This window comes from Apis dorsata, unplaced genomic scaffold (genome assembly GCF_000469605.1).
Source record: "Apis dorsata unplaced genomic scaffold, Apis dorsata 1.3 scaffold_997, whole genome shotgun sequence".
Lineage (NCBI taxonomy): Eukaryota > Metazoa > Arthropoda > Insecta > Hymenoptera > Apidae > Apis > Apis dorsata.
Window position 1 is genome coordinate 99,094 of NW_006264098.1, and position 10,818 is coordinate 109,911.

General features: G+C 16.8%; 2 protein-coding genes across 6 annotated transcripts in view; both read left to right on the forward strand.

The window, feature by feature from the left end:
* The window catches only part of LOC102678049 (blood vessel epicardial substance-like), a 16,090-nt gene extending 11,594 nt beyond the window's left edge, over positions 1–4,496 (forward strand). Inside the window, exons 9-10 of one of the 4 annotated variants that reach the window (XR_422832.2) lie at positions 1,505–1,766; positions 3,880–4,496. Coding sequence is in view for 3 of the 4 variants with exons in the window: in XM_031514452.1 (XP_031370312.1) it covers positions 1,505–1,629 (125 nt within the window). In the remaining variant the exon portion in view is untranslated. Of the gene's footprint in view, positions 1–1,504; positions 1,767–3,879 lie in introns of those variants that run through there. The other 3 variants (XM_006624204.2, XM_006624205.2, XM_031514452.1) reach the window with 3 other exon arrangements.
* Positions 4,497–7,536: 3,040 nt separating this feature from the next.
* Positions 7,537–10,818, forward strand: LOC116186607. 2 transcript variants are annotated; one of them, XM_031514445.1, is made up of 4 exons: positions 7,537–7,759; positions 8,132–8,310; positions 9,945–10,116; positions 10,703–10,818. In XM_031514445.1, the coding sequence occupies exons 1-4, from the start codon at positions 7,682–7,684 to the stop codon at positions 10,742–10,744; spliced, it is 471 nt and encodes a 156-aa protein (XP_031370305.1). In that variant the 5' UTR covers positions 7,537–7,681; the 3' UTR covers positions 10,745–10,818. The 2 variants fall into 2 exon arrangements, with proteins under 2 accessions (XP_031370305.1, XP_031370304.1); XM_031514444.1 differs by having other exon boundaries at positions 7,538–7,759; positions 9,930–10,116.

Consider the following 10,818-nt stretch of genomic DNA (forward strand, 5'->3'; position numbering starts at 1 on the left):
TATATGTATATATATAAGTATTAGAATAAATTAAGATTTTATAAAAAATAATATTGTTTTTTGTAAATAAATTTTATCTTTGAATATTTAATTAAATATATTTAATTAAATATATTATCATTAATTATATTGGATGAATATTTCTATAAAATTAAAAATATTTCTCATATTCTTATTATTTGATCTTGCTTTTTTTTTGTATTTGTAATTTAAAATTTTTTATAAAATAAAATATAAAATTTATAGATTTATAAATTATAATAATTAAGAATATTCAATTTGACATGAAACGATATTTTGTATGTAGTAATTTTCATGTATAATACTTTTCATATTTTTTTACATTTAGGCATGGGTATGAATTATATGTAATAATATAATTTTATAAATGCAGATTTTAGAATTTATCATAGATGATACGATTTTGAAATATCTTTATAGTGATAACAAAATGTTTACATTAATATTCATTCTCAGCATTTTCTCATGTTATTATAAAAAAAAATGTAGACAGGTACACTTAAAAATGATTCGTGATATTGTCATTTCATGTAAATCATTGTAAAAAATTTTGATGTTTTCGCATTATGCATGAGAGATAATAAAATTTCAGTTGAAGAAAGAAAATTTATTCTTGTCTAAAATTTACAATTTGCGAAGAAAAAACTGAACAACGTAAACATATACTACAATAGAGTTTCTTTTACTTTAAATTTTAATTAAAGATTCATAAATTTTTTTCTTAATGATTCATAAATTTTTTTCTCATGATGTATATGATATAATAATTTCTTATAGTAAAATTAAAAAAAATTTGATTCATGAAAATTCGATATTAGATTAGTAAAATAAATAAGATCAGATATTATTTATGATAAATAAAATAAAAATAAATATATATATATAATATGCATATAATATTTATTATTTACATATAAAATCTAGATATATATATAATCTAAATATAATATAATATTATTAATATGATATTAATATGTAATAATAAGTAAATAATAATTGCTATAAGAAAATCATGATTTTTTTTACATTTTACATTTATTAATTAAAACAAAGATTAGATAAGAAAGAAGTTACTATAAATTATTCTTGTTTGTTGATTAATTAATATCGAAACAAATTTAATTAGCTAAAAATAAATACTCTTTCCCATTTAATAAAAAAATTATAGTATCATATATAAAAAAACTTGGTTATTTTAAAAATTTATTTAAAAAGACATATATAAAAAAATCAAATGTTATCATTTTAAATTTTCTTTGAAATTATATCATCTATAGTAGAATAGGAGTTTAATTCATTTACTAATAAATAATTGAAAATAATTGAGATAATCCATTTTGTATATGAAAAAATTTTTGCATGATAATTGATGCATGTATTTGCTAAAGTAATAATATTAACAATGTAGATTCATAAATTTACTAGATATGCAACATACACTTTTTATATAATTTTGCATCAATTTTGATTTTGCTTTGGATAGAAGAGAGAATGCCGCTGCTGTACACGACTCAGGAAGTGTTGAACAACACTTTGCATCATATTAATCACCTACGTACACTTCCTTTACATCCTGTACAACACAGCAATGTTCAGTCTTCCTTATAATATTCTTGTGACACAAACTGTGCAGTAATTAGCACAAATTTGTACGTGATATATGTTATGTTTCTACAATGGATATCCATAGTTATACAAATATCATCGGGTAACTTCATTTATTTTCTTCTGGTTATTATATTCAGGTGAGTTATTTTTGTGTCTATGCTTTCCTTACTTCATTTAATTTAATAATATTAATTGTATTGTTATAAAATTATTATTAGATTTGATAAAACAAAAGAATTTATTTAATGCTTAATATAAGTTTTTTTTAAAAAGTTTATTTAAAAATTTATAAATTTAAGTTTATGTAAAATTATGAAATGGAATTTATTTTCAGTATTATATAAATGTGATGTTTCTGTAATTATTATACAATCACATAAGAGATAATTATCTATGAAAAATTAATTCAAAAATACAGAATAAAATTTTTTCATATAAAACTTCATTTTTGTAAAAAACTTTAAAATCAAACTTTTAAATCAATCTAATAAGTAATACATTAATTGTTTCAATTTGCTAAAAAGTTTGCTAGTTCGCTTTTTCTATTTCTGTATATTTGTATTCATAAATATTATTAATTGCTCCTTATCATTACATTATAATAATAAATTATATACATTATAATAATAAATAAGTTATTATTTTTATTGTAATAATATAAAATAAAATTATAATATAAAATAATGTTTATAAATACAAACAAAAACAAATTTGAAATTTGAGCTTAGTACATATATACTACATCAAGTTTCAAAGAAGTTTTCTTGAAAGTTTTCTTGAAAATGAAAAAATATATAAAAAAAAGTTTCTTTTACTTTTTTGACTTATTTTTTCATTAAAAATTCTGATATTAGAGACACTTTGTATAATATTGTTATAATATAATATTGTTATAAATATGATGTAAATTTCAACTATGAAATCTAAAGAAAAAAATTTATTTTTATTTAGTATTAATATGTTACATATAATTATTTATTTTCTTGTAGTGATATATATATTTAAAATTTTTGATTTCTTAATTATTTTATTTAAAATCTAATTTAATTTTTTGTTTTTTTTATATATATTTTTTTTATCTATTCATATTTAAATAATTTTGAGTTTTATCTTGAAAATGTTTAGTAATTGTTCATAAGCACATTTTACACATATACATGGAATATAATATATATGCATGGGGTGTTTTCTTTAAATGAGAATATCTCATAAAGAAAGTTAAAATTATCAAAAAAATATTTTAACAAGAGTTAAATAATTTAAAAAAAGATCATACAATTCAAATTATTTTTTTGTGAATTGAAGGGAGATTTTTAGATCAATTTCATTTTTTAATTTTTTCATTTTTAATAGAATCATATAATTTGAATTCATTATTCAATTTATTTGAATATTTTCTAAAAAAAATAATAATCTATTTATATTGAAAAACCATTGATTTAATAGATATTTCAATTAAAAAATTCAGGACTGGAAAGTACAATCAATAATTGATTCTTCATTAAGACAATTTATAGATATGTAAATATGTAAATGATAAATATATAAAAATGAAACATGCATTTTCTTTATTACCCATCGTTTTTAGTTAAATAAAATACTTAATATATAGTAGCCAATATACCATATAATATTAAGTATTAATTAATATTAGTAAGCATTAATATTAAACAAGATTTATTTAGGCAAAAGAAAATACATATATTCCATTTTTCTAATTGTTGATTGTTTTAATTGAACTAAAATTGTTTTATAAAATACTCGCAAGTGATTATCATCTTCTCAGCTCTCAAATTCTAATAGTACAGAACTGCAATATTTAAATTAAAATCTATTTTTCAATATAAATAGATTAATATTTTTTTATAGAAAATACTTAGATAAATTAATTGATGCATTTAAAATTATGTAGTTTTATTTAAAAAAATGAAATTGACTTTAATATCTCTTCTATTTGATCTACAAAAAAATTAATTCATTTTAAATTAATTAATAATTCATAACATTTTGAATTAACTTTTGTTAAAACATTTTTTTGATAATTCCTCTTAAGATATTCAATTGTATTCAATTAAATGACACACACTCTATATATATATTAGTATATATTAATACATAATAATATGTAATAATGTAATATATTAATTTATTAAATATTTTAAATATTTAATTATATAAGTGTATTATTATTTTCAAATAATAAAAAATATTTGTTATTCTCAAGCAATAAAAAATTTATGTTTATTGCAGCAGCAGGAGATCCAAATGCATGGAGATTGGGAAGAATTGAAGAAACTGATCATGAAACACCTGTTTAATGAAATAAAAACTAAATAAATGTCATCCTCGACAGTCAATATAAACTAACACCAGTCTTTTTACATAACATAAAATAATGATGAAATATATTCATCATTGGAAAATATAGTATGGTGTGCGTGGAACAATTAAACATTCTCTTGCCAATTAATAATTTTTTCCACTAGTCAAATATGATTAACAATGGAAAAATTGTTTATAGAATAATGGTTCCATCCTAGTTTATATAAAGTGATATGACTATAAACATTACTTTATGCTTCCAATATATTATTGAATACTATTGAAACTAATTTAAATAATACTAATTTAAATGGCTGTTTATAATTCACATTGATTTTTTTTAATATGCATATGTTTAATATTGATCAAGACTTTACATGTATAATAAAATGAAGGTTGTTCAATCGCAGCGGCGTAACTTCTTTAATGAGAAATCTGTGATTTATTGGAAGTGGTAAAGAAAAAAATTAGGGAGGCCTAAATACTTGATTGTTTCCCATACCCAAATATAGTGCCTTTTTACTTGCATTTCATTTATTAATTTTTTAAAAGAAAAATTTATATATTATAATTATATACTAATTTATAAACTCATTCAATATCTTTTAAGAAAATTGCTGGTAGAAAATTAAATGTTTTAGTACAGTTATTTTTCATATTTTCTAAAATGGGACCATTTTCAATTAATCTTTATTTACAAAATTAATAACAAAAATACATTTTGTTATATGTAATTGTATGTATCTTAAATTAAATTATGTTAGTTTCATGAAAAAATATTTATTTGAATTAAAATGTATAAAAATCAATATAATTTTTATAACTTTGATTATGATTTATTAATGATTGTCAGTGATATGGCTGCATTATCTTTATTAATAATAAATTTTAATTAATTTATTAATAAAAATTTTAATTAATAAATTTTAATATATTATTATTACTATTTTAAATTTTTGCAATACTAATTAAAAGTTAAAAATTTTTTCAACTTTAAATTATTTAATTATAATTTTTATTTCTGATTTAAATATTTGATTTATACAAATAAAATCAAAAAAATTAATAAATATTTTATACATTAATATATATAATATATATAAAATATATGAAATTAAGTATATTATAATTAAATAATTAAAAATATATTAATTTATTATTAGATTGAATATCACAATTTGTTTGTATATAATTTTATTTATAAACAAAAATTAACATAATATAATTAATTCAATATTCATAATTATTTTTAAAAATTATATATCTTTGTTTAGAATGCTTTACTTGACAATGAATTTTTTTTGTTTTTTGTAAAAAAATTTCTATTTTTATATGATTATGATTATAATGAGTATGATTATAGAAATATTACTATTAAATTTTTGTTCTTCTTGTTGATTTTATTATATCTTATTAAAATGATTGAAATCTTGTTTTCTTTTTTTATTTTACATCATGTTTGTTATTTTATTTCTACCAGCAATTCATTATTTCTGTCATCAAAACTATTATTAAATAGTTTTGAAGAATTATGGCGTGAATCATACCATAACAATACTAGATAATGGCGTTCAGAATAGAGAAGCAGGAAGTTACGCCAGAAAGTGCTGGATGATAATACAATTAACACAAACTATATTATTAAAATAATATTTATATTGATATACATTGTCGATAGAAAAATAAATGCATATAACTTTTAATGTTTAATATCATAAAATTATCAAAAATTGTTACAATAATGTTATAATCACAATTACTATTTCTTTATTTAAAAAAAAAAATTAATTTTACTTATAATTTATAATTCATAATTATAATTAAAATCAATTATTAGAATGAAACAAAAAAAATTAATACGCACAGAAAAATAAAAAAAAATATTAATATAATTAATTAAAATTATTTTGAAGCAAAATAGTGAAAGTATGTTATGTACTGAAATTTAAAATAAAAAATCTCAGGTTTTGATGATTGGATACAGTTTTAAACAAATAAATTAACAAGGAATAAAGAAAATCTTTAAAGATAACTTTGTCCAATCTAGTAAAATGCATTATAGAATTAAAAACGTTGCTAATTGAATTTATGCCCAATTAAGGTTGTAATACATACTTTAAGAGAACTTTTTATATGTAAAATTACAGCATATTTTAATTCAAACATTATTATTAATTTAAAAGTTAAATAATACTTATCCTATCATATAAAATACATTCTTAAAAATAATTTTATTAATAAATACTGATTTTTTATTCTTCTGAAAAATTATACTATTTTTCATAAGATATTAAATTAAAACAAATAAAAATCATATAATTTTATTTACTCTGCTATATATATATGTATGAGAAGTGTAAATGATTTGTTTTAATGAATGTAAATTATTCATTATTTATCTTTATTGTTTATGACTTTTAAATTGTTATGATTATGTATAGATTTTTTTTAGTATGTAGTTAGGTATAAAGAAATATAAATGAAATGAAAAAATTTAAACACATTGAATACAATAATGACAAATCTAATAATGAAAGAAATAAAGAAAGTTAGTTTTAGAAAAAAATATAATATCAAATTATTTTTATACCTTTTCATTATTTTTTCAATTTTATAATGTATTTAATCTGCAAATTATTTAATAAATACATTACTATCTAAAAAATAAAATTAATATTTGTTATTATTTGTAGAAAATTATATATATTACAAAAAAATATAAAATTTATGTTTATAAATTATTTACGATTGCAGAAATGTTAATATTAAAATATAAATAATTTAAAAATATTACATTTTTAATTAATAATTAAATAATTAATATTCCTAATACTCTTATAATTTTATATACTTATTTTTTCATAACTTTCTGTGGATATCGTATATTTAATTTAGTTATTAATTTATTAATTTAGTTATAATTATTTATTATTATTTACTTATTTGAATTAAAATATTATCAAAAAATTTTGATTATTTAATTATAAAAGAATATTCTTATTACCACTAAAATAAATTTTAAAATATTAAGGAAAAATTTTTATGTACATATTCAATTTATTATATGAGTACTAATAGTTGCCATGGTAATGAATCAGAAACTTATGCATATGAATAAACAAAATATATATTTTATTATTATGTTATTTTGTTTATATATTTACCGCGAGTGACGCACATGTACGCTATAAGGATTTCCTATTATATAACCGATGATGCGTACAGTTGTGTCACGAATTTTTTTAAGAAATTTAAGATAAAAAAAAATTTTTTCAAATACTTTTCTCTTGCATGTCTAATTCAAGTATTGATGTTTGCCATCAGTGTGCATAGCCATATTGGATTTTGTTGCATTCTTCGCTGTTTTAATCTTTTCTTATAGTTATTAAAAAATTGATATCTGTCTGAGAAGTGCTTTCAATTTTTGTTACCGCATTGAAATATTTCAATACAATGTGTTAATGTAATAGTACATTTTATTTCAATATAATGTATATAATAATAATATATTTTATTTCATGATATATAAAATTTTTTTATATTCATTAAAATTTGCATAATGAATACATCATAATAAATAAAAATTAAATAATTATTATCATATACATATATTAAATAACGAATGATAAGCATGAACTAATATTTAAATAGTATTACGTATTTGTGAATTGTCAAATGGTCACTTAATATAATACAGTAATTTTTATTAGTGAATTAAGTATTTAGCAGAATGTTGACATTAGGAATGTATGAATTAACTCATCCTGAATCATTGTCAGATTCTGAACTTAAGGAAATTTTAGAAAATGTAAGTCAAACAGGTTATGTTTATTTGATTAAATTTTAAGAAATTTAATTTTTTATATTAAATCGAAAATATTGAATTATAGATATTTAATATTGAGTGAATATTTAAAGATTTAAATTACAATTTTGTATTCAATAATTTTATTATTCTTTTTTGTAACAAAAAAAATTGTAAAAAAATAGTATTGTCAAAAGATGATAATTATTTTTTTTTAATTATTTTAGTCTTTGATTGAAAAATAAAATTCTTAAAGTATTTTTTAGTTTGATATTAATATTAACATATATTTTTTATTAATTTATCAAAAAAAAAAATATATATATTTTTTACATATATATATAATATACTTATTTAAATCTTTTTATTTTATAGAGATGTATTGACTTCAGTGATTTTAAAAATTTATCTAGATTTGAATTAATAGAACTATATAAACGGGTAGCATTACCATTACCTCAAAGACATTCTGAAAATATGCAAAATTTAGAAATAAAAGGACATAATGAAGCAACACATTTTGATAATGAATTATATAGAAATTCAATTTCATTGTGAGTAAAACATTTGTAAAATTATTATAAACTTATTTATTATAAACTAATAAAATATTAAAGTTCCAATTACAATAAATGTATATATGATAAATAATAATGATATATATATTAAAAATATTCATTTCTTATAAATAAGTTATTAATTTTTTAGATAGTAAATGTTTAATATATTGATTGCTATATCAATTATATTTAATTAATGACTATAGTTTTATTAGAATCTGTAAAATTCTAGTAAAATTTAGAAACAAAATAAGAGAATATTTACAATTATTAAACTATTATACATATAAATATTTTTCTAAAATTTTCAATTTTTACAACATATAAAAAATTATTAATATAAATAAATACAATAAACATTAGAATTTTTAACAATCAATATATAGATAGAATATATTTAAAATAAATTATAAATAATTCACGAGATAGATGGTTAAATGATTATTATTATGTATCATATTTTTAATTCATATGTTAATATAATTTTTATATAATTAATATTAACATTTTTATATAAACATTTTTATATAATTTTTGTTTTAATATTTTTGTTTTAATATAATATTTATTATTTATTTCTTAATCTTAAGATGATTTCTGATTTTATAAATGATATATCATTCATTCAATTACAACATATCATTATTTCAGAATTATTATTAGAAGTTACTTTGAAAATAACTTAACTAATTTTATATCATTTAGAGCATAAATTATTATATATCACTATATAATTTGTATTATATATCATATAGTTTTTTTAATTTAATAGTTTAATAATAAAAAATAAACTATAATAGTATTATGATAACTATGATATATGATAATTATGATATTATAATAAAAATATCTATATATATATTAGTTTTTATGCTATTTTCTTATTTTTAATTTTTTATTTTTTTATCTTTAAATCTTAATCTTAAAATCTTTATATTATTTAAAATATAAATTGTTTCATATTAATTGAAATATTAAAGATAACTTTCACACATAAACTTCTGCATTGTAATATTTTAACATAACTTAGCCTGTATTCAAAAATAAATTATATAGAATTATATATAGAATCCAAATATAAGTTATATAGTATTTGATAACAATATTATAATAAAAATAATTATATAAACTTTTATCATTTAACTTATATTCTTTTATTATTTTTATGTATTTTTAAACCACTATTAATCTTTAGTTTTTGTTTGTTTTTTTTTTCATTTTCTTTTTTTTTTTTTATAATTTTTTTCATTGCTTCTTTTTTTATCTCATATAACTTTTTCATTAGTTTTACAGTTTTATTTAAAACATAAAATACTTATAATAAAATACTTAAAATATATTATATATTTTTGTCTTTTCAAATATTCTACACATAATCTCTTCTGTAATTTTTTTTTGCAATTGTAATTTAATTTTGAATATATTGAAATTTTATTATCAGATTTCTGTATTTCTATATTCCTTTCCTCGTATCTTTTCTTATATTTATCGTAGGAAATTTTCTTCTATTATGTTCTAATTGCTGTTTTATTTTGTTTTTTATTTTCTCCTCTTCTTTATGTAATATTTTTGTTTTTTATTTTTAATAAGAAAAGTATATAAATTTTTTTTAGGAATAATACAAATAGTACAAAAATATGTATTAATGAAACAACAAAAATGCTTGAATCTTCTTATGTGAGATCAAAATCTTCTACAAATGAAATTAAACAAACTTCTAAGAAAATACGTTTGAATAATTCAAATAATTTTACAAAATGTAATGATATTGACAAACATGTTAATGATGAAAAATATGATGTAGGTATATTTATTATTAGTTATTAATTATATAACTTGATCTTTATTTTTTAAACGATTATTTCTCTATTCAATTCTTTATATATTATTTATTTTTAAAAATTTTTTTCTTTTGATTTTACTTGGTCTGAATAACTAAATAATTTTCTTCTAAATAATTTTATTCTAAAGCATTTATAATTATTAAGATATTTTCAACTTAAAAAGGTATTTATAATTTTGATATATTTTCATATTTTTCTAACTAATTTAATAACAATTTGAAATAAAATGTTATTCATATATTTTTGTTATTTATATATATATATAAAGAAAAAAAATTATAATTTAAATGAATACATTTTTATGTATTCATGTATTAAAATTAAAAAGACAAATAAAATAGAATATTAGTCTAGTTTGATATAGGATTGAAAAATTTAAGTTTGTATTTTAAATGTATAATGGATATATTGTATCATAAATGATATAATATTCATAAATGAAACATAGAATTATGTAATATAAATAAAAGATAACAAATATTACTTAATAAATATAATATATATATAAAAAATTAACATAAAAATTTTCACATGTTTTGTAGGGAGCACCATTGAAGAAAAGACAGAAAATTACATGGCCATAATTTTGGAAAATATATATTTATTTATATTATTAATTATTTAATAAAACAAGATATCTATAAAATTTTATATAAAA